We start from the raw sequence: 23,805 nt of genomic DNA on the forward strand, positions 1-23,805 counted from the left end.
TCAGGCAGTCTACACATGTGCCCAGACAAAAAGCAAGACCCTATCTCAAAAGTAACCAGTGGAAAAAGGCCTGAGGGCGTGGTTCAGCAGTAAATATCAACCTTGCAAGTATGAGGCCCTGAATTCAAATATCCTCACTACCTGCCAACCACCCCTACCAAAAAAGAATCTTAAAAATTTAAAAACAATTTTAATTCTCAACAAAGAAAAAAGTTAAATACATTATGTTCTATGTTAGAACATGATACACTAATTTTAAAAAATAACTTTTGAAAAAAAATCACGGTTTTGAAATATATCTATATGGGGAAAACTTCGAGACCTACTATTAAACTTATAGACGCAGAGGAAAAAAAATCTCTATTTAAAAATAAATTCTACCATTTATTCACACACATACACACCTACATCCACACCCACATCATGAAAGAGAATAGCTCTTAGTAATTTTTAAACATTTCTTGACATTTTTGTTTATATGTAACGAATCAAAATAAACGTCTTATACATATGTAATCAGAAAGCATCAGAAAAGGTAAATAAGACATTTATATCAAACCTGTTGAACATTCTATCTGCATTATCAAATCTTCCATTCTGTAGGCACAGCATATACTCTGGAGCTAAAGGGAGAGATAATAAGACGTTACATCATGCCACCATCTAGAATCTAGTCTGAGGAGCCAAGTAAAACAGACTGCATTGGGGGACCCTGAGCAGCCTTACCAATCCTGACGAGATAAAAGAGCACGTAGCCTGGGGAAGAGTAATGACTTCCATACATGAACTTTGGCTCAGGCATCTCCTGGTAGCGTGTCTATAACATAGGAAGAAATAGTGCTAAGTGCTGGCCAGAAAGTAGTGGCTGACTTAAGAGACCTGGCACAGCACAGTGTCCTCCCTCCCTCCCTCCTGGGCAGGAAGAAGTGAGGACAACAAGGGAAGAGCACTAGTGACCATTCCTGCCACAGGTCCTTCAGATTACTTAACTTTGTGTTAACAGCATTAGTTTAGATGAAAACAGAATGGATTTTTTTCATCTCTCAATGTATACAGAATACTTTCATGAAAATAATTCAGAAACCCTTAAAGGAGTCTCCAAACCTAGCTCCAGAATGAATACTAGACCAAAAAAATGCAAATAGTAATAAGTAGTGATATTGGTGGTGAGAAGAGGAAAGACAACTCATTCTGCAGGACCGGTGAGATATTCCTACAGCCTCTCCTCTGAGGCTGGGAGAAAGCAGAGTCCAGGACTCATTGTGTTACTTAAAAACCAAGAATCCTGCATCCAGTCCACATACCAGCAGTCTCTCTAGTCTCTCCTTATTCAGGGCTCCCACTGGCTTACTAAGATCCCGGAAGGTTGCTGGATTTGACAAGTCTGTAAATATAAATAAGTAAGTAAGTACTTCAGCTTATACCACTCCTTAACTGATCCAAATTTACACACTTATTTCTACAAAATAATTTTAGATAGACATGAATCCATGAAGAATAGCATTTATATTTGTTATACAGCAGCACAGAAAAGCACAGTACAGAAAAGTAGTACCTTTAATCTGGCTTTGAATGTGAATTTCTTCAAACAATTATTTTCTGATTAAAAACAGAAAATTGCCAGGGGCTGGTTGGCTCACATTTGTAATCCTAGATACTTAGGAGGCTTAGATCTGAGAATCAAAGCTGGAATCCTGCCCAGGCAGGAAAGTCCGTAGACTCTTATCTCCAATTAACTACCAAAAATCCAAAAATAGAGCTGTGGCTCAAGGGGTAGAGGGCTAGTTTTGAGCAAAATGGCTCAGGGTCAGTGCTCAGGCCCTGAATTCAAGCCCCATGACTGACTAAAAAAAATTTCTTTTCAAATGAAACATAAAAATTAAACTAATTAAAAAGCTCATTATTTTACTCTTCTTAAATTCCTAAGACAATCTATTCTTTCAGTTACAAAGGTTCAACTCAAACTTTCAAAAGCAGCTAATTTTACTTTTAAAAATTATAAAGTAAAATTTAAACTATCACATTTTTATTAAAATAATTTGAGGGAACAAGACCAAAGTCTATGTACCACAAAACTAAAATGACTTTCAGTAATGTAATTATGGATGATTTTTTATTCTTCCTTTCTGATCTTTTATAATGCATAATTTGAGGGGAGTAATCAAAAGTTTTATTAATATTTGAAAATAATTTTATCAACAGTCATAATTTTCAGTAAGAAAATTAAATATTTCAAAACTTGGTACTTATAAATAATTATAACACCAGATTAAAATTATCCTTTTTTCATATATATATATATATATATATATATATATCCTTCAAGAGATGGCAAAGAAAATATACGTGTGTGTGTGTGTGTGTGTGTATGTGTATGTGCGCGCGCATGGAAACTGGTCATCTTTAAAAATAAAGATGAATGAGCTGTAACTTCTTCACTTACCACATCATAGTTCTAAAACAGAACGTCATCTCTCCTTAAAAACTATTAAGAAAGATGACAATGTCAGATTTAGCTTTGTCAGCATCCACACATGCAGCACTTACCCAGTTCTGTGCTATGATAGTCATTAATTATCCACGGAAACACAGGGTACTGAGAGAGGTCATTACAGCTGCGGTCGGCCAGGTTGTTGAGGTGCAAGAGGTACTGATAGTTGGACAGGTGTCCTCGCTGCCACTGTAGCATATAGCTCTCAGCAGTGTGCTCTGCAACATGGTGCTCTAATGGGAAACAGACCCAGGAGTGTGTCACTGCATTCACTTTTACTTCACATGTAAGAACTAGCTGCTTAAAAATCTAGTCACAAACTTCTTGAACATGTTTTTTTTTGTTACTGGATCTGGAACACAGAGCTTGGTTGCTGTCCCTTGGCTTTTTTACTAAAGGCTGTGAAGCTCTACTACATGAGCCACATCATTCTTCCAGCTTTTTTTTTTCAGTTACTTAGAGATAAAAGTCTTATAGACTTGCCTGCCTGGAGCTGGCTTCAAACCATGACCCTCAGATCTCAGCCTCCTGAGAAGCTAGGATTCTGTAGGTATAAGCCACCAACACCCAGCTGGAACATACATTTTAAAATAAAGAAATATAGGCTGTTGATTATTTTCCCAAAGTAGTTACTTAGAGTACAGAGGAATCAACTATCCTAAAAACAAGTACATTTTGTATTTTGTTCAGAAATTTCTGTTTTCAAATTTTTATCAAGCAACTTAAACTCACATGTTGATTCAATATTTATTTATATTTTTTTGCCAGTCTTGGGGCTTGAACTCAGGGGTTGGGCACTGCCCCTGAGCTTCTTTTGCTCAAGACTAGCACTCTACCACTTGAGTTACAGCTCCACTTCTGGCTTTTTTTCTGTTTATGTGGTATGAAGGAATCAAACCCAGGGCTTCATGCATACAAGGAAAGCACTGTACCACCAAGCTATATTCCCAGCCCCTCAATATTTATTCTTATTTAGTATTAGCAAGTTACTAATCAGCTAACAGGAAAATTAAAGTATTTCTGTTACCCCTCATTTCCACTCTGGAAACCCCTCTGCAAACCAAGGAACAACCTTAGCATCATTTCAAAGGGAGCTGACAGCTTGAGAAAATATGTTTTAGGTCATGACACAGTTCTGACTTGAGATTTTAGGACTTACCACAAAGTTGAATTTTTTTGCTATAATTTTGTTATAGTCAGGAAAATAAGATAAAATAAAAATCAGGAACTAGAGATAAAAGCAAAGTTGTAGGAAAACTATATTTACAAGTTAAATAAACTTAAATGGCTCAGGAGTGGAAAAAAACATTAACTACAAACCTGTATAATAAGATAGATTACTTCTTGGAAAAATAAACTATTCCTTCTTGTAGGAAAATTTCATATCTAGGGAAAGATGTACTTTACCATATGGCTCATAAAGATTTCATTGCACACTAAAAGTTAAACAAAATTCAGATAGTAATCAGATCCCAACATTCATTTAAAAAATTCATTTATACTGATCTGACAACCTTGTAAACTTGGTTTAATTTAGTCATACAGTTCGATTAAAAAATTCAAGTTCGATAACAACAATATAAAGGTGGAAAATTTCATGTTTTCCTTGAAACACTGAACAGTCATTAATGAAATTATCCTGCTAGCCTGAAGTATACACAGCTCAAGTGTTGCTTGTACATGGTTCACCACAATCAGTGACTGTATTGTCTCACATTCAGACACACAATCTTTGGTTTCCATTAGACCAATAGAAGACATGAATGAATATAAAAACATCTGGGTAGATTCTTCATAATTCATTCAATTTGGAGGTCATTGAAAGAGTTAAAACAGATAAAAATTATCTAGAGTTTTAAAAACACATAACTAAAATGAACTATTACCTACATGAATTTAATATTCCCCCTTCCCCCCCTTTTTTTGTTGGTCATGGGGCCTGAACTCTAGGCCTGGGTGCTGTCCCTCAGTTCTTCAGCTCAAGGCTAGAACTCTACCACTTGAGCCACAGTGCCACTTTCAGCTTTTTCTTCTTATATGGTGCTGAGGAATCCAACCCAGGGCCTCATGCATGCAAGGCAAGCACTCTACCACTGAGCCACCTTCCCAGCCCCATTTCCCTTGTTTTTTAAGATAAAATTTCAGCAATGACCATTACTGATGGAGGAAGGAAGCAGAATCACAGAAAGAACTCCAGACAGGGCACTTTTCTTCTCTTGTCTGCTTTTAGCTTTTAGGAATGAACTACCATTATATAAGAAGACATAATGAAGGGTGAGAAACAAACCTAGGTATGTGGCGATAAAATAATAGAGGTCATCTCTGTCTTGAGGTTCATAGAACTTTAGGTAGATGTCAGAACACAGATCGTCTTCAGTGCAAAATACCTCCAAGCCCTATAAATTCAGAAAGAATAACATCATATTCACCTTGAAATCTACAAAAGCCTTTTAACCATTTATATTCTTATTTTGTAGATCTTATATTAATATTTCACATCTATACTTTGACTCAGATATCATTTATCTCTCTAAATTTATATTATACATAAGCATTTACATATACTGTAAAATGTTCTTTGGTAGGTTGAACACAATGGCTCATGCCCGTAGTCTTAGCTACCTGAGACACAGAAATTAGGAGGACTATGGTTTGAGGCCAGAGGCAAAGCGTTCATGAGATTCCATGTCAAACAATAAAGCCAGGTGTGATGGCACACAGCTGTTATTCCAGCTGGCCCCGGCATAACTGCAAGACTCTATTCAATAAACAGCTAGAGCCAAAGGGCTGGGGATGTGGCTCAAGTGGTAGAGCACCTGCCTAACAAATTTAAGGTGTGGAGTTCAAACCTTAGGACTGCCAACTTCTGTATGACTCAAAGAAAAAAGAAAAGGAAAGGAAGGGAAGGAAGGAAGGAGATATGGGCTCTGTGAATAATATATTGTAAAGGCTTATTCAGAACAGAAACAGACAAGGATGATAGCCCAAAGTTATCCTGGGTTCAAATTCAGACTACTGCTATTTGCTAGCCAACAGACTTTAAGAAATTAACTCTTGAAGTCTGTTTCTTCATCTGAAACACTGGAAATCATTCATTCCACAGGGATTGTAAGGGCAAAGAGGGAGATGTTATATACATTGATGTTATATACATTGTATAGAAGGCACTTAATCAATGTTACTTTATCTTTTTCTTTCCTTTTGCTTTCATTCATTGGCTAGTACTCTACCAAATAAGCCACACCCCCAAACCCATTTCTCTTTTCTGATTGCTCCTATATACCCAGAGGAGATTTCTGATAGTATCCATCTCCCCAGTTCCCTGTTAGAGCTAGAAATGGAGAGGCTTCCTTTTGCATAAATAGGCAGCAAGGCAGTTAAATTTCTCAACTCAGAAATACAAAGAGATAGTTAAAATTCTACAATGCTTTTACAATTCTTCATGTTATTAATGAACCTTCAAAAAGAAGAAAATGAATTTATACTGATGTCCATATAAAAAGGCATCATCACTTCTGTAAAAACTGCTTTCCAAAGTTAATTAGACAAATGTAAGCATCCACAGAAGTTTAAGGTAGACAATGGGGAAAAAACATAGGATTTAAGTAGTGATTCTCCCTGTTTCTAAGCCCAAAGACTGTTACATAAGTTAATTTTTACTATAGTCCTACTAGAAACCCAAGTCAATTTCTTTAAAATCTTCCATTGTTTACTTTGAGAACTAGCTACATTGAACAGATGGTGAACACTAGAATGTTCTATAAACATTATTCTAGCCTAAGCCCAGAAAGCATAAAAATTTAGTGTGATAACCCCCACAAAAGAATGTAAAGTGTGAAATCAGAAAGAGAACAAAATTATTCATTAAGAATAGGGCAAGGGGGATGGGAAGGTGGCTCAGTGGTAGAGTGCTTGCCTTGCATGCCTGAGGCCCTGGGTTCAATTCCTCAGCACCACATAAGAAAAAAGAAAAAAGACCAAAGTGGTGCTGTGGCTCAAGTGGTAGAGTACTAGCCTTGAGCTGAAAAGCTGAGGGACAGTGCCCAGGCCCAGAGTTCAGGCCCCACAACTGGACCCCCCCCAAAAAAAAAGAATAGGGCAAGGGCTGGGAAGGTTGTTCAATGGTAGAGTGCTTGCCTTGCATGCATGAGGCCCTGGGTTCGATTCTTCAGTGCCACATAAGCAGAAAAAGCCAGAAGTGGTGCTATGGCTCGAGTGGTAGAGCATTAGCCTTGAGCTGAAGAGGTGAGGGACAGTGCCCAGACCCAGAGTTCAGGCCCCATGACTGGCCAAAATAAAAAAACAAAAAAAAAAAAACAAAACAGAACAGGGCAAAACATTAAAGGCAGAACCTCTTTGTAGAAAGAAACTACAGGTTAGTCACTAAAAGGAAAATTCCAAAGATAAAGGCTTGAAGTAAATTAGGGAGAATTAAACACCAGGTTAGTGGCATTCAGTAAATAGTAGTAAAACAATCAGCATCTGCCTTAGGGGACTCTCCCGGCCAGGGATGACGCAGAAGACACAGTGACCTGACTAATCGGAATCAAGAACACCTGACCTTTTGCAGAATCTGAGAAATGGGTGAGGGGGAAACCAGGATAACCACCAAATTCTGGCTAACTGCGTAATTCTTGCTTCTGTACTCCCAGAGCCAAGTTCCTGCTAACTGTAATTCTTGCTTCTGTGTCCCCAGCTTGCTTGCTTTGGCTTATTGCAAAAATGTCACCTGCCTGTGGCTTATCCCTTTAAAATCCTGCTGTAAGAGGGCTTGGCTGCTACACTCTGAAGCTCTGGGAGCTGGAGGCAGTCACCACATAGCAATAAAGACTCCTAGCTGAATTGAGTGTTGGGGTGTCCCGTTGTGAAATAGGGGTACAACATTTCATAGTGAGAAACTCAAAGATGCTCTGAGCCCTCATGTTTGTGGAACTAAAAATGTTTTAGCATTGGAACCTCTTTTCCTCTATTGATTTCTAGTATATGCAAGAGAAAAAAAACCACTTGCCTATAATGGTGTTCACGTGGCTTAATATACTTGCACATTTTTAGATCTCTATCAATAAAGGGTCTGAAAGTCCATAAGCCACCAACCAAACTGAAAGTATGGCAACCATCCACTTAGCCCTGGGAATGCACTTGAACTCACCAAAGGCATGAGGCCATGCCTCCTCTTGTAAATACGGCGGACATCTTGGAGTGTTATCTGGACGACAGGTTTCTTTAAAAAGTAGAAAGACAATGTCAAATATCGTTTTATGTTATATTGAGGGGGGGAATAATTAAATCTTACCAGAGTATTGTCTAACGAACTAGAAAAGGAGCTCTCAACACAGATCATGTATCTGGTTTTGCATTCTGCTCTGCCATTTTTCAGTAGTTTTGTAACCCTGACCGTGTCTCCTACTTCCCACACAGTACCTCCCAAAGGACAATGCAGTCATCTACCTCTCAGGTTACTGTGAGACTGCTGGGTGATGCAGAATTCTGAAGGGCAAGAATAACAACTAAATATGCAGGAGTTCAGCTACATTTTACAGATCAATGGTTTGCTTAGTATACATTTATTCTTGATAGAATCTTTTACCTCCTTAACAAATTTCAGCCTATAAAAGACAGAGTCTCTAAACTGTGTCTTAAGGAAGAAGAAAAGTTTCCTCAGTCCGTGGAACTTTTGAAACAGTAGAAAATACAGGAGATCAGCTCAAAGGCAAAACTTCCATATCCTTGCGCCCAGGTGAGAGGAAGTGGAAGTACAGAGGTTATACAATTGTGGAAACTGCCTTGAAGACTCCAAGTCAGATCATTGATCCTGACCCAGAGCCCTGGGAAGGGATGAGTGCTCATACAATGGATCCTGAATCTGTAGCATGTACTTATACATTTTTCTATAAATGTTTTACCCAAGCAACAATAATGGCAGTAGCCAAGCCAAAGGTATTCCACCAAGAGAATGTCACTCTAGGCAAGCACACGGGAGAACTTGGCAAGTGTGCACCACCACCTAGTGGCCAAAATCCTTCTAGCATCTCTTCTGTTTTAGAGCCATGAACAATAGGGGAAAATACTCCTGATTCAATAAGCAGCATGGACAAATGGTGCAAAATGTACTGCAAGAATATCAGGATTGCTCCCCTTTCAAGGATCCACTTCAAAAAGAGACTAGTTATAGGTAAGTAACAAGTGGTGGTGTAGAAATCTGTGTTTACCTTTGCTTTGTGGCCTAGTCCTAAGTCTAAAGTCTTTGTGAAAGAGAAGGAACCCTGCCAAATTGGAATGTAGCATCTCTACCTCATGTCTGGTAGAGTGGAGAATGGCAGGTAACAGTGCTGCCTCAGAGAAGATTTGGATCTACTACTAATCTACACTTAGGATAGGCAAGAAGTACCAACATAAGTGTATGCACACAAATATGCAGGAAACATCCATTTCTTTTCCAGCAATGCTTCCTAGCAGAAAAATGTTAAGTTCCTAGTGACTCTTGGCACCAACAGTGAGGGTGTCAGAATAACAAAAGTAGATTAGAGAAGCTTAAATTTAGGTGACTGGTCACAGGGTCTACACAGGGAGGCCGTGCAGACACAAAGGCTGGGAATCGGTAAATGATTTTGATCACCACCAAAATTCAAAGGTACAGTGATTATGATGGCAAACATCTGGAAAACTGCACCTGTAGATGCGGTTACTCCAACCCTGGCCCTGTGGTCTACGTACCGGGTACCCATTGAGAGGCTGAAAATAGAGGTTGGTGTCTGTGATGCACACATGTCCAGGATTTGTCACTAGAGGTGTCACCATTTCTGCTTTGCACTCCATATGGAGCTTTTCGGAAACACTCTGGAATCTGAAAAGATGTATTGCAACAACATGAAAAGTCAGAATTTGCTACACTGTCTAGATGGTGTGACAGACACATATCTAAACAGTACATTTAAGTGAGAGAAGTCATTTTATAACTTGGTTGCATGGATGAAGCTGATGTGTTTGGTGGCATAATGAAAACTTGATTTCTTAAGAGCAGAAAATTACACACACACACACACACACACACACACACACACACACATATTTTTCAAGTAACATCAAATAACTATTTGAATTCCTGTAAAAATAAATGGCCCTTGAAGCTGTTCCTACATTTATATAACTTTCAATTTTTGTTTTAGGCCCTGTTTTTAGAGCCAGGTGTGGTGGTATATAATTGTAATCCCAGCTCTGGCAGGTGGAAGTAAGAGGATTGTGCAAACAGGCCAGCCTGAGCAAGATCCTCATGTAGCTCAAGTGATAGACCATTTACCTAACAAGCACCAGTGCCTGAGTTCAAAATCCATACTATCAAAAGGAATAAAAGAACTGACTTAACCTAACTCACAACCTACAAATACATCTATAATTTAAAAAAGAATGATCTATTATTGTAGTCTCTGACACAGGTGTCAATTATTCCACACACACTTTTATTAGGCTCTGACTACATAATTACAATAACCTGAAGCCTTAGTTTGATGAAATATTGGCTTGAATTTATTGTGGTAAGATAATCTTTCTACTACCAATCTATATAGTACATCATCAGAAAAGTCTATTCTTTTACTAAGTTAACAGGGAAAGAAGCAAATAATCAACATTTTAGGGTAATTATTTAAATCACTGGATTAAAAATAAATCTCCTGGGGCTGGAGATGGAGCTTAGTGGTGGTGTTTGCTTAGCATGCAAGAAGGCATGCATCGCTCTGCAGAACCAAAAATGGAGTGAATATCTATTGATTAAGTAACAGAGTACAATAAGCTTTCTAAGCTTGCACGTCCAATTGAAAGAGAACCCTGAAGCTTTCACTGAAATGAGCAAAACCAATTGGAAAGTTCAACAATCCTCACAATGTTTAAAGCCCTTCAGAAAGCTGAGGATGCAAAGAAACCTACATGAATTTAATCAGAGGAAAAAAAGTAGTAGGTAAGTGACAGGAAAAGAGTAGCTTATAACAGGTAGGGCTAAGGGGTGTAGAAGAAGGGATTTTCAAAGAAAGCCACAGTAGGGATTGGAGGGGAAAGAAAGCTCCCAGAGATGTGAAAGGCTCTTGATTGCAGTGACAGCAAGACTGATCTCAAACCATTTCAAAAGGCTCTGTCTTAAAGCTCCAAAGAATCTCCAGAATTGCTCAAGTGCTCAGATTCTATGTCTCTTTGAAAAGTTTAAACTATTCCCTCCATAGTGTGCAGACAGCAGTGACTTGAAGTTAGCCAGGGCTACCACAAAGCCTTACTCCAAAAGCAACCTGACAGAATCAACAAGAAAAAGGCTAGACATGTTATTTTTGGAGGTATATATTTTTTAGTTCAGTCTTTACAAGTAAACAAACTGTTCTGCATACAATAAAAACTTACAAGACACACGAAGAAACAAGAAAATATGACCTATGCTCAAAAAAAAAAAAGACTTAAGAGAAGGAAACCCAAGTGTTGGCTCTGTCAGAACACTAGATGGCCACCATAATGAATACACTCAAGAACATAGAAAGACAGGAAATGGAAACAAGAGGACTTTTCTTTGTTGCTGTTTTTGTTTTATTTTTGTCTTCTTTGTTCATTTATGTCTTGGAAAGATAAGGGGGGACATGGAAATGGAGGGACAAAGGGTGAACAAATATAGCAATGGTACGCAATGGACACTATGTTGAAAATAAACTATACAACTTGTGGGTGGGAAAAACTGGGAGAGTGAGGAAAGGGGTGACATTGTCCAAAAGGAAATACATTTTTTACCTGATTTATGTATCTGTGCATCACATTTATAATAATAAAAAATGTAAAAAGGAACAAAGCAAAAAGGATTAACAACATATGTAAAGAGAGGATTCCAGAAGAGAAAGTATGAAAAACTAACCAAAGGAAATAAATAAAATCTGGCTATCAGAAGTTAAAGAAGCTTAACAACAGAGTGACAGAGTAGAAAAGCCCAGTAAAACTGAGAAACAGGGCAATAAAAATGTCTTGACAGCAATGAGGAAGACAGAGAGAAAGAGAAGAAAAAATACTGAACCAAATATCTGATCTCTGAGTAACCATAAAACATAGTAACAGGGCTGAGAATGTGGCTCAGTGGTAGAGTGCTTGCCTTGCATGCATGAGGCCCTGGGTTCAATTCCTCAGCACTACATAAACAGAAAAAGCCGGAAGTGGTGCTGTGGTGTGGTAGAGCGCTAGCCTTGAGCTGAAGAGCTGAGGGACAGTGTCCAGGCCTACAGTTCAAGCCCTACCCCATAACAGACCAAAACAACAACAACAACATAGTAACATTAAGTACAACATGAAGAAACAACAGGAAATAGAACAAAATATATCCAAGGAGAAAACAGCTGACAACTGACGAAAGCTATCAATTCATGGGTATGTGATATTCTAAAGTATGTGTGCCATAGTAAAGTAATATGTGTTTCCTCTCTACTTCAAGTTCCTGCACTGAGTTTGTAAAATCCATCTAATTTCCTAAGCAGCAAGGGTACTAGGTGACTGTTTTGTTCTAATATTTGATCTTGGGACATAATTTATGACACAGAGCACTTCCTCCCCTGGGATTTTCTTGATAACAAAGACTCTTAGTGGACTTCTGGATATAGTCGGGACACCAAAAAGATCATACCATGATTATAAGGATTGGACCTTTCAACCTCACCCCATCCTTGGTGAAGGGGAGAAAAGCTAGAGAATGAGTTAATAACAGATCATCCTATGTGGTGAAGGCTCCTTAAGAGTCCTTTAAGCTACAAGACTTGGACAACTTCCAAGTTGGTGACCACATCTATGTGCAGAAGGGGTGGCAACTCCCAACTCCACAGGAACTGAAGGACTTGTGTTCAGGACCCTTCCAGACCCCTAAGGATCTCTCTACCTCATTGGTCACCTGCATCCTTAATCACAATCTAACTAATATACTACTAAGTGTTCCATAACTTCTGCGAGCTATTCTAACAAAAGATCAAACCCAAAGAATAGGCTGTGGAAACCTCTGATTTATAGCCAGTTAGAGCATAACTGACAAACTGGACATATAGCTGGTGCCTGAATTGGGGGCAGTCGTGTGGAATTGAGTTCCTAACCTGTGCAATTTGAGCTAGCACCTGGTGGACAGTGTCAGACTTGAATTGCAGGATACCCAGCTGGAGTCTGAGAACCAACACAGCATCACAAAGGTATTACACATTGGAAGCAGAGTAGGAAAGCTGTGTTTTCTCCTTATACACTGATTCTACAAAGCAGAATGAATACAAAGAAATCACATTGGACTTACAGATAATACCAGTTCCTGTGACTCCACATGAGAAATCATGGAGTAAAAATCTTTAAAGTGATGATTTAAAAAAACAAAACTATTCTGTATCTAAAAATGTCCTGCAAAAACTGGTGAGAGAAGAAGCTGAATCTCTTAACCATTAAGAATTAATCCACATGATAAGAAATGCTATAGAAGGTTCTTAGGTATAAGAAAAATGACATCAGATGAATCCTATAAAGAAAAAGGAAGATAGCCAGGTGCTGATGGCTCATGTATATAATCTTAGCTCCTCAGGAAGCTGAGATCTGAGGACTGTGTTTCAAAGCCAGCCTGGGCAAAAGTTCATGAGGTACTTACCTTGACTTAACTGCTAGAAAACCAGAATTGGAGCTGTGGCTTAAAGTGATAGAGTACTAGCTTTGAGAGGAAAAAAAAAAAAGGCTCAAGGATAGTACCCAGGCCGAGTTCAAGCCTCATGACCAACCAAAAACAAACAAACCAAACCCTAAGTCGGGGGGTGGGGGTGGGGGGGAACCCAGTACTGCTGGGGTTTGAACTCAGGACCTGGGTGCTAACCCTGAAGTTTTTTTTGCTCAAGGACAGCACTCTACAACTTGAGCCACAGCTCCATTTCTAGCTTTTTGCCATTTAACTGGAGATAAGAGTCTTATGGTCTTTCCTGCTTAGCCTGGCTTGGAACCATGATCTTTAGATTTTAGTCTCTTGAGTAGCTAGGATTACAGGCTTGAGCCACTGGTGCTTGGCCAGCTTGTAGCTTTTTAAACCAGAAATACCATTATTGTATTGTGGAGTTTCTAATATGTGTAGAAATTAAAGATAATGAACCACAATAGGCAGGGAAGGCTAAAAAGAATACACTCAAGTATTATTATTATTATTAAAGTAGCACAACATAATATTTGAAGTACAAGGTATATATTTTGAACTCTACAGTAGCCATAAAAATAACACAAAGTGATATACCTAAAAAAGTAAATAATAAATAAAACAGCGAACTGAAAGGTTTACCCAAAATAAGGCAAGAAAGCAAGAACAAAGGAACAAAGAACAAATAAGGTGCTAAGATAGTGGGCTGAAAACTATACAATTATATAATCATGATTTATATACCCAATACTTCAATTTAAAAGAAGAGATTATCAGAATGCATAACACATGATTCAACTATCTAATTATAATGTGTGTTTTTTAGAAATAGGATATATGCACAAACAGGCTAGGCATGGAATGGATAGAAAAGATTCATTATGCATCAAACACGTAAAGAGACATGGCTACATGAAAACACCAAGACCAAAGGCATTGCAGATAAAAGAAAAAAGGTGGCACTGCACATGGATGAAAGATATAACATCAAGAAGCCATTATACATGTAAATAATTAGAAGACATGAGGGAAATGATTCTTAAATATCACTGGCAATCTGAACATCCTTCACTAACTGATAGAATAAGTCAACAAAGCAATAAAGTATGTAGCATTAACAATCATTAGCCAATAGGATTGACATGACACTTATAGGATACTATATTCAGCAACTGCAGAGCACATATTCTTTTTTAGAAAAGAGATCAATGCTGGGCCATAAAACAAATTTTAACAAATACAAAAAGACAAATCATACAGAATATACTCTCTGACCAAGTAATACTTTAGCAATCAGCAACAATAAGATATTTAAATGTTTGGAATTAAACAACCTACCTCTAATCACATATGGACGGACAGAAATTATAAACTGTTTTATACGATAATGCAAATGTAACAAAATTTGCCTAATGCTGCTAAAGCAGTACTGAAAAAGTATCGTAAGTTTAAGTGCTTCTATTACAAAGGAAGGTAGCATATCAGTCAGCTAGGCCTTGTTCTCAAGGAGCTAGTGGAAGCCTACTCTGTTCTTCATAAGCTAAAGGAAGTAAAAGAAAAAAAAACAGAATCAATCTTAAATAAAATAGAAAAAAAGACAACAAATTCCAAAGTTGTCATTTGAGTAGTCAATAAAATTGGTAAGCCCTAGCTAATACTGATAAAGTAAAAACAAAGAAAACTTAAGAATCAATACCAAAAAAAAAGTAATCACTATCATGGATTCTGTTAAATTAAAAGGTCATTGACAAATATATGCCACTAAATCTGACAGCTTAAGTGAAATGGATACTTTTTTTTGGATCTACACACTTACCAAAGAAGGTACAAGAGGAAACAAAGAGCCCTATGTCTGGTTTAAAAATAAAGTAAGCCAAACATGGTTGTTCACACCTATAATTCTAGCACCCAAAAAGTTGAGGTAGGAAGATCTTAAGTTAGAGGCTACACAGGGCTGCATATAGCAAGACTTTGTCTCAAAAAAATAATACCAAATCTCTAAGAACACTTGGAGATCCTAAATAAATCTTATAAAAATTGTACTAAAAATGTAAGAAGGAAATAACACCAATCCCACCCACACTTTCCAAATACTGAAGAAATACCTGCCAACATATTTTATGAGATCAGCAGAGCCCTGTTCCAAAACCTGATCAACCTCCAACATTACTGGAGAATGACAGTGTAATATCCTTTCATGAATATAGATGCAAAAACACTTAACAAAACAGAAGCAAAGCAATTCAGCAATACGTAAAGATAAGGGCACATCATGACCTCAAGTTACACATATACAAAGTTGACTGAACATTAATAATAAATGAAAATCACAATATGAGCACAATAAAGGAAAATATGATAATGTCCATAAACACTGAAAAAAGAGTTGACAAAATGTGAGAAAACTGAAAATAAAAAGGTACCTCCTCACGTGATAAAAGGCATCTATGAAGAATGTGGCAGAGAGGTAGAATACAATGCAAATATGTATTTAGCAACAAAATCTCTCCCTATGTAACTGACATAAGCTTAAAATACAATTAAATTATGCTTTTAGTAATATGAAAAAGAAGATATCAATACTTTTTAAAAAGTGTGGAAACACTAGGGCTAGTATCTCTCTTTTTTGGAAATGAACTTTACAACTGGGGGGGGAGGGGAGGACTGGGGGAGGAAAAGTGGGAAAGAAACGTACTTATTACCCTACATTTGTAACTGTAACCTCTCTGTACATCACCTTGACAATAAAATAAAATTTAAAAAATAAAAGAAAAAAAGACAGATAAGAATAAAAAAATTGTGAGACAAAGGACAAAGGGTGAACCAATAACACTGATACTCACAAGACAGTATGTTAGTATCTCTCTTTAACAAGAAAGCATTAAACTCTTTTCCTGTAAGCTTTAGAGTACAACAAGGGTATTTGTTCCCAGCACATTTATTATTAAGACAATACAATAAGACAGGAAGTAGAAAATAAAAGCCACAGAGATAAGCAGGCCCTGGTGGCCCACACCTGTAATCCTAGCTACCCAGAAAAGCTGAGATTTGAGAATTGCAGTTCAAAACCAGACCCAGCAGGAAAGTCCATGGGACTCTTATCTCCAGTTAACTACCAGAAAACCAGAAGTAGAGCTATGGCTCAAAGTGGTAAAGTACTAGCCTTGAGCAAAAAGAATTCAGGGACAGTGTCCTAGCCTTTAGCGCGCGCGCGCGCACACACACACGCATGCACACGCACACACACACACACACACACACATACACACACACACACACACACACACACACCATAGATTTTCTTTGAAAGTGTCATTGTTCACAGATTAAATGACTAGAGATATGAGAACTCTTTGCACTCTGAAAAATTCCTCTAGAGCTAATGAGTAAATTTGAGAAAGTTAAATAATATTAGTATTTTAAAAATTATATTGGTTCTATATACAAATAAAAAATAATTGGATAATTTTTCAGTAGTCTCAGGGAAATGTCTAGAATATTCTGAAGAGAAGTTAGGAGTGTCTCCATACCAAGCATGTAACAACTGGGAACACTGGATAAGACATAAAGAGAAGGGCTGGGAAGGTGGCTCAGTGGTAGAGCGCTTGCCTTGCATGCATGAGGCCCTGGGTTCGATTCCTCAGCACCACATAGCAGAAAAAAAAAAAAAAGCAGAAGTGGTGCTGTGGTAGCATGCTAGTCTTGAGCTAAAGAGCTGAGGGACAGCACCCAGGCCTAGAATTCAGGCCCCATGACCACACCATCACCACCAACAACAAAAAGACAGAAAGAGAATACTGCTCTATCCTTCTGTCTTGTTATAACATCTTAAATCAGAGTATCTTAAAAGGATATTTTGAGGATAAAAAATGGGAGAACTGTAAATATGTAGCTACATATTAGATGGTATCAGGAGATCAAGAACAATAAGCCTTAATGGATACATGCTAATGGATGTGTGCTGAAGGACTCATGGGGGCAATGTCACAATGTCTAACTTAGTTTCAAATGATTCAAAAATTGTATTATTTAACACATAATGCAAACATAAAAAGCACGTATATACTATTACTTAAACATAATATATAGTATATAACTAATTATTGTATGTTATGTATAAAATGTACATAATAGATATAATTACACATACATATATACACACATACACACAAAATCCACTGGTGCTCAAGTCCTATATTGTTAAATGGTGGAGTATTTACACACACATCTTCCTGTATACTGGAAAGCTTCCCTAAATTATTTTATAATACCAGTAGGTATTATAAATGACTAAGAGCTATAAAATAGTTGTTATACTGTACTGTTTAGAAGTATTAAGGAAAAAAAAAAGCCTGCACATGTTCAGTAGAGAAGCATTTTTTCAAGTGTTTTCAATCCATAATTGGTTGACTCCACAGGCGCAGTACTCACAAACATAGACAGCTAACATACATATAATGTATATACACACAGAGCACTAACATGAGTGAGTTGAGTCTGCAAGATCTAAAAGCAAATTTGGCAAAATGTTAATAAACTGGTACTTCATTATATTCATTTTTCAACTTAGGAGGATTTGAAATTTTCAATATAAAAAGCAGAGAAAATAGTTTTTTTCAGTAAAAGTATTACTAAGAATGATGAAAGCTCAACTTGGTAAGTTAGCCTTCAGGGTTTTTTGATAAATTATACAATACTGGAATATTTTTAGAAAGTATACAATATTAGAACACTTCATTTCATAAATGCAAAAAATATCCTTGAGATTCCTCAGCCTAACATTTCAGAGACTGGGAAATTTTTAGCTTTCCTAGAAAACCACTTCTTTTAAACACTGTCATGCTGATGCCCAGACATGTGAGTATAAATAACTAGTTAAACAAATTATATACTCAAAATAGGTCAGGAGAAGGTGATTTTTTTTCTACTATTTCTGTTCCTTTCTAGGATGGAAACTATTTCTACCTCAGCAATTTAAGAACCTAATAAATCTGCCTCTAGAAAAATAGAACAAAAATTAATAGTACAAGTGACACAAACACAAAAACCACTTACTAGCTTGACAGCTTTAGTAGTAAGCTCTTTAACATGTGATAATGTAGGGTAAGGGTCAGGATGAGTCTAATTCTCAAATCTCACAAAGATGGAAATAGAATATTACAAAGTAGTCTTATTTATAAACATAAGCTCCTGTGAAAGCCTAGCACATAATCATCCATAAATGAATTAATCTACTCAATCAATGCTTTCTACTTCTTCCTAAGCATGATTACATAAGCAAAATAAAAATGCTCGCAAATAGACTTGGAAATAGCTCATAGATGAGACTGTACACATATAAACAGTCTAAAGCTAGTGGAATTGATCACAGGTTGATGGGACAGGACAAGTAGATAGAAATCTATTCATTTGTATGTATCAAGAACAACTAGAATATGAAATTTTAGGACAGACCATTAATAAGTCCATCAAAAATAAGATACTTTTTAAAAAAATGTAATATAAGACAGAAAATACTTTCAAGAAGAAAACCATGAAAGGTTTTTAAAGAAGATTCAAGTAAAGAGATAAAACACTATAAGATTCACTGCAATCATAAGCAAATCCAAAGATTTCATTTTATGGAAACTGACAAGCTGATGCAAATGCATACAGAAAGAAGTCAGACCAAGAACAACGAATACATTGTTAAAATAGGAAAATAAGATGTGAGACCCTGAACTATTAGACACAAAGTTGCTGTGAACATAGGGTACACAGAAATGAAAATTCAAATAGACCAAATATTAAGGAAGAAAGAGTGAAAGAACATGATAACATAAATTACCATTATTTGTAGAAAATATATTGTACACTTTTGAATACTCAAAAACTCAATGCAAAAACCATTAGCATAATATCACTCTCGGTCCCTGTAGGGCATATGTAGAGTTTAATGTAACTTGAGCAGGCAAAAAAATACTAGCTTGAAGAACTGACAGCTAAGGTGAAATAAATGAGAGCTGTTCACATGCAAAAGAGAAGGCGGTATATGTTGTAAGCAGAGGAAAAGCGAACAAGAGCTCATAGATAAAGGAACACATAAGAAGAGAACCATTTTTTTAAAATAGTAAATGTAAGTATGTATAAGTAAAATATCAAAGTAAGTCAACTTACAACCGACAAATGTGGTACTGCAAGAAGGTAGAGCACTGAACTCAGGGAAACAAATAGCCAATGAGAGTAGTGAAAAACACGGGCATTCAAGAGCACTGGCCCATGGAAAAGTCTTCACTGATGGCAATGGCACAGCTTGAAGAATATTCCACAGGCAAATGAGGTAACGAGCAGGTTCTTTAGTAAAAAGCAGCTTTGAAAAGGACATTAGGTCTAGGGATAAAGACAGGAGGGAAGATAGGAGTCATGAGTCAGGTGGAAAGACTAAAAGTTGTTATGGTGTTCTGAGTGGAAGGTGACAGTGGCCTGAACTGGGGTAATTCCCGTGCAAAAACAGAAGCAGACAGGCTGGAGAGACAACTGGGTGATAAATAGCTGAGGGGAGGAAAGAGGAAGAAGTCCCACAGATTTCTTATCTTCTTAAGCTGCAGCATTTTCTAAGACTATTTCAATTTTGCTTTCCCATATTCTTTTCTTTTCAGTCAATATTTCTTTTTGCTTGTCTGCAGTGCTGGAGATTGAACCCAAGGCCATTCTGATCATGCTCAATGAGGCCCACAATAAAAATGTCCACTGTTTTCCTAATGAGGAAACAAAATCTGAAAAAAAAAACCAACTTACCTGTTTTTATCAAATGATGTCCTAGCCAAACGAGACTGCAAGATAGCTGTTATCTGTGAGAAGAGAACCAGTTTTAAAAGTAGCAGATCTAAATATGTATAATAAAATATCAATGTAAGTTTATTTACCCAAAAAACAATTGTTAGAAGCATTTACCATGGCTGTTTGGTCACCTAGTTTGTCAAGGCAGGATGCTCTGTGAAGCTACAAATACCAGAAACACACATGATTAGTTTTCCTGGAAGGTGATAGCAAGTTATTTCTTAAGGAGCAACAAACATCATCAGCTATCCATGCCATCATGTGCCAACAGGAATATCAGCAGTAATTATGATATGTCTATGGCTTCCTCCTAATAGTTTTCAAATTCAACGTATTTAAGTAAATCTGCAACTTATTTTAAGAAGAGGTTAAATTGGGCACTAGTGGCTCAGGAGGCTAAGATTTGAGGATCGCAGTTCAAAGCAAGCCTGAGCAGGAAAACCTGTGAAACTCTTGTTTCCAGTTAACTACCCCCAGAAAAGCCAGAAGTAGAGCCGTGGCTCAAGGGATAGAGCACCAGCTTTGAGTGAAAAGGCTAAGGGATAATGTCCAAGCTCTGAGTTAAACAAAATTAATGTAGGCAATAAGAAAATCTGAATGTGGAATTTCAAAAGCAGTTTTTGCCTCAGTGTCTGAGTCAAGGGCTTACCTGCAACAATGTCTCCACAACATCTTCGACCTTCCCAGAAACATCCAACTCAAAGACATATTCCATTTTACCCTGGCAAAAGGGGAAGATTTCAAAACAACAAGAAAAGCCACATACCAGCCCTGTTGCTTTAAGATCATCTGCATAACACTGCCTACTCCTGCCTAAGGTCTCTGGAATGAGAGCCCTCAGGAGCCTACAGACTCATTGTGAGCCTATTTATTCATTGCCTTTCACTACTGAGGACTCAAGTCTGCTCTTCTTTTTCTGACTCCTGGAAAGGTAGAGTTAGGATTTTTATCTTGAGATTTCTTTTCTTTTAATGGAGGCAGTTATCTTTATAAAATTCCATCAAAACTGCTTCTAATTTCATATATTGTAGTACATTGTTTTTGTTTTGCTTTGTTTCCATTTATATTAGGTATTTTTAAATTTCACTGCTGGTTTGTCTGTGATCTACTGTTGTCTAGAATGTGTCAATGGATGTGTGTGTGTGTGTGTGTGTGTGTGTGTATTTTTGAGTTCTAGTTTCATTTCAATGTGGACAAAAAAGATGACTCAATCTTCTTAAATTTGTAAAGACTTTAGTGATCAACGATACGCTCTGTCTTGGAGAATGTCCCATGTGCTTGAGAGGAAGATGTGTTCTGTGGCTTTTGGAAAATGTGCTGTATATGTCTTATTAGGTCTATTTGGTCCACAGTGTTCAAGTTCTGTTTCCTCATCAGTGTTCTCCATGTTGTTGAAAGAGGAATATGTAAATTTCCTGTGATCCTGCACTGATATCTGTTTCTGTTTTCAGTTCTGTTACTTCATATACCTAGGTGCTCTGAGGATGGGTTAATATGTACTGCAATGGCTATTTTTTGTATGACAACCAGTCATACAGAGCTGAGATATTATTTCTAGGTGTGTATTAGAGAGAATGTTTCTGAATAAAACTAATACTTTAATCCATAGAATAAGGAAAGCTGAATGACCATCCCTATATAATTTGTCCAGAATAAATGATTTAAGTGTAAACAAAAACTTCTGGTTGTCTTCAAACTGTACTATTTGTCTTTCTTCAACTTAAAACTAGAACTTAGACCATTAGCTCTCCTGGGGCAACTAGCACATGAGTCAATTCCTTATAATAACCTCTTGACATACATCCCTATGTGTGTACATGTGGCATATATTCTCATACATGTGTATTTCTGTTTCTCTTAAGAACCCTAAAACATGTATTTGCAAGTGTAGATTATACCCTAGGTGCACTTGCAGTGCAGGTAGTCTCAGTACAGATTTTAGAGGGAAAGCAACCCATGAGTAGTGGGGAGAAAAGCCTTAGGGCTTTGATCAATGTACTCAAATGCTGTCACAACAACAGGGAGCAGTTTTGAGAGATGAGAAGAGGCGATAAGGATAATCCAGCTGGGGACCCAGTGGTTCATGCCTGTAATCCTAGCTACTCAGGAGGCTGAGATCTGATGATCATGGTTCAAAGCCAGCCCAGGCAAAGAATGTCTGTGAGACTCTTATCTCTGATACGCCACCAAAAGACAGAAGTGGCTCAAGAGGTATATTGTTCGTCTTAAGCTGAAGAGCTCAGGGACAGTGCCCAGGCCTTTGCAAAGTTCAAGCCCCACAACTGACAAAAGAAAAAAAGAAAGAAAAGAAAGAAAGGATAATCCCACACAGTAAAGAACCATTCAAAATCACCACAGCATCTCCTGTGTGTGATTAGTGTTTATCTTTCTGAGTAATCAGCACATGAAAGTACTGCTTTGCCTGTAAACTCCAGGATACTACATATACAGTTTCTGCATTCCATAAGCTGCTGGCCACAAAACTAAGACCACAATTCAACCTGTGAAGCTGTGTTTTCCCAGAGTAGCTTTTGTAATTCAGAGTTAGCCATGTCCATAAGTCCTATAAAAACTCTCCTTCAGAAGTCATCTATTTATCCTATATTAATCTGGAATGGAAAGAATTAAAGCACAAGAAGAGTTAAAAGAGCCATGAACCAGTGGCTCATTCCTGTAATTCGAGTCAGGAGGCTGAGATCTGAGGATACCAGTTTGAAGCCAGCCCAGCTGAAACTTATCTCCAATTAATTACCAAAAAGCCAGAAGTGAAGGTGTGGGTCAAACGGTAAGAGCACTAGCCTAAGAGCACTAGCCTAGAGCACAAAAGTTCAGGAACAGTACTCAGTCCCTGAGCTCAAGCACCAGGACCAGAACAATGTTGTGTTTTGTTTTTTTTTTAAAGAAGAGTTGAAAGAATGCCTGTATGTTTCTTTGAAAAGTCCTAGGGAACCAGACATGTTCTAGTGCTAAGAATCAGACATTGGTCCAAGTGAATTGAATTCTCTTGGTCTAAAATCTGTACTCCCTTAAATCTGTAACTCTCTAGGATAATTTTAACTGTGTGATAAGCTTTGAGGTACTCAATATTACTAGATTTGATTAAAAATGGTAAGAGAATCACAAAATCGTACTGCTTAAAAGCACTATATAAATTTCTGGGATTATAAGAAACACTTTACTTACCCTTTCTATTTTATATGGTGCAACAATATTATGTTCTTTAATGAAATATACCTGAGAAAGACAAACCAATATTTGTGAAATATCAAAAACTTTCCTTGTTAAGAGTAAGTATACATTAGAAAGCTATAAAATGAAATGTTTTAAATCACTGTAACATAGTCACAAAAGTATCTTCATTAATATTAGTAGGATTTTAAAGTTCTGTAATTAAAAAGATCCAGCAAGGCATCAAAATGATAACAGTTATTGGGTAAATGAATGCTATAATTTGTACCACATAGACCAGAAGGAAGCTCATCTAGGCACTGCTTAGATAAGAAAGGGGTAAAACAGTCACTGGTAGAAAATGTATGAAACATCTCTTCCCTCAAGGAAAGCTGGATGCATGGTGTTCATACCTGGCCACTAGTCCTCACTACTTATATTAATTCTGTAGCACAAGAAACAGCATCTGCCAGATAATGGACCTCCTCACACCTGTACCCTTACCCTTCCTTTCCTCCGTTCACAATGAAGGGCAGCCTGGAGTCTCAAAGGCCAGCTTCTCTACTTGGGCATAGAATGTGGGCATCCACTTGTGAGTCAAACAATAACTGTGTCCCTAGGACTCCACATCGCATCCTCTTCCATTTTACACATGCCACAGGTAACC

The 23,805-nt window shown here is 37.3% G+C and overlaps 1 protein-coding gene across 1 annotated transcript in view; it reads right to left on the reverse strand.

Moving 5' to 3' along the window:
* Nsmaf (neutral sphingomyelinase (N-SMase) activation associated factor) overlaps positions 1-23,805 on the reverse strand; it is a 149,562-nt gene that overhangs the window by 14,119 nt on the left and 111,638 nt on the right. The window contains exons 8-18 of the mRNA XM_013009266.1: positions 23,154-23,204; positions 20,620-20,691; positions 20,085-20,132; positions 19,929-19,981; positions 9,206-9,335; positions 7,641-7,712; positions 4,779-4,887; positions 2,548-2,724; positions 1,305-1,384; positions 727-817; positions 560-623 (exon numbers count right to left, since the gene is read on the reverse strand). Coding sequence (XP_012864720.1) covers positions 560-623; positions 727-817; positions 1,305-1,384; positions 2,548-2,724; positions 4,779-4,887; positions 7,641-7,712; positions 9,206-9,335; positions 19,929-19,981; positions 20,085-20,132; positions 20,620-20,691; positions 23,154-23,204 — 947 coding nt within the window. The remainder of the gene's footprint in view (positions 1-559; positions 624-726; positions 818-1,304; positions 1,385-2,547; positions 2,725-4,778; positions 4,888-7,640; positions 7,713-9,205; positions 9,336-19,928; positions 19,982-20,084; positions 20,133-20,619; positions 20,692-23,153; positions 23,205-23,805) is intronic.

This window comes from Dipodomys ordii, unplaced genomic scaffold, assembly GCF_000151885.1.
Source record: "Dipodomys ordii isolate 6190 unplaced genomic scaffold, Dord_2.0 Scaffold9, whole genome shotgun sequence".
Classification (NCBI taxonomy): domain Eukaryota; kingdom Metazoa; phylum Chordata; class Mammalia; order Rodentia; family Heteromyidae; genus Dipodomys; species Dipodomys ordii.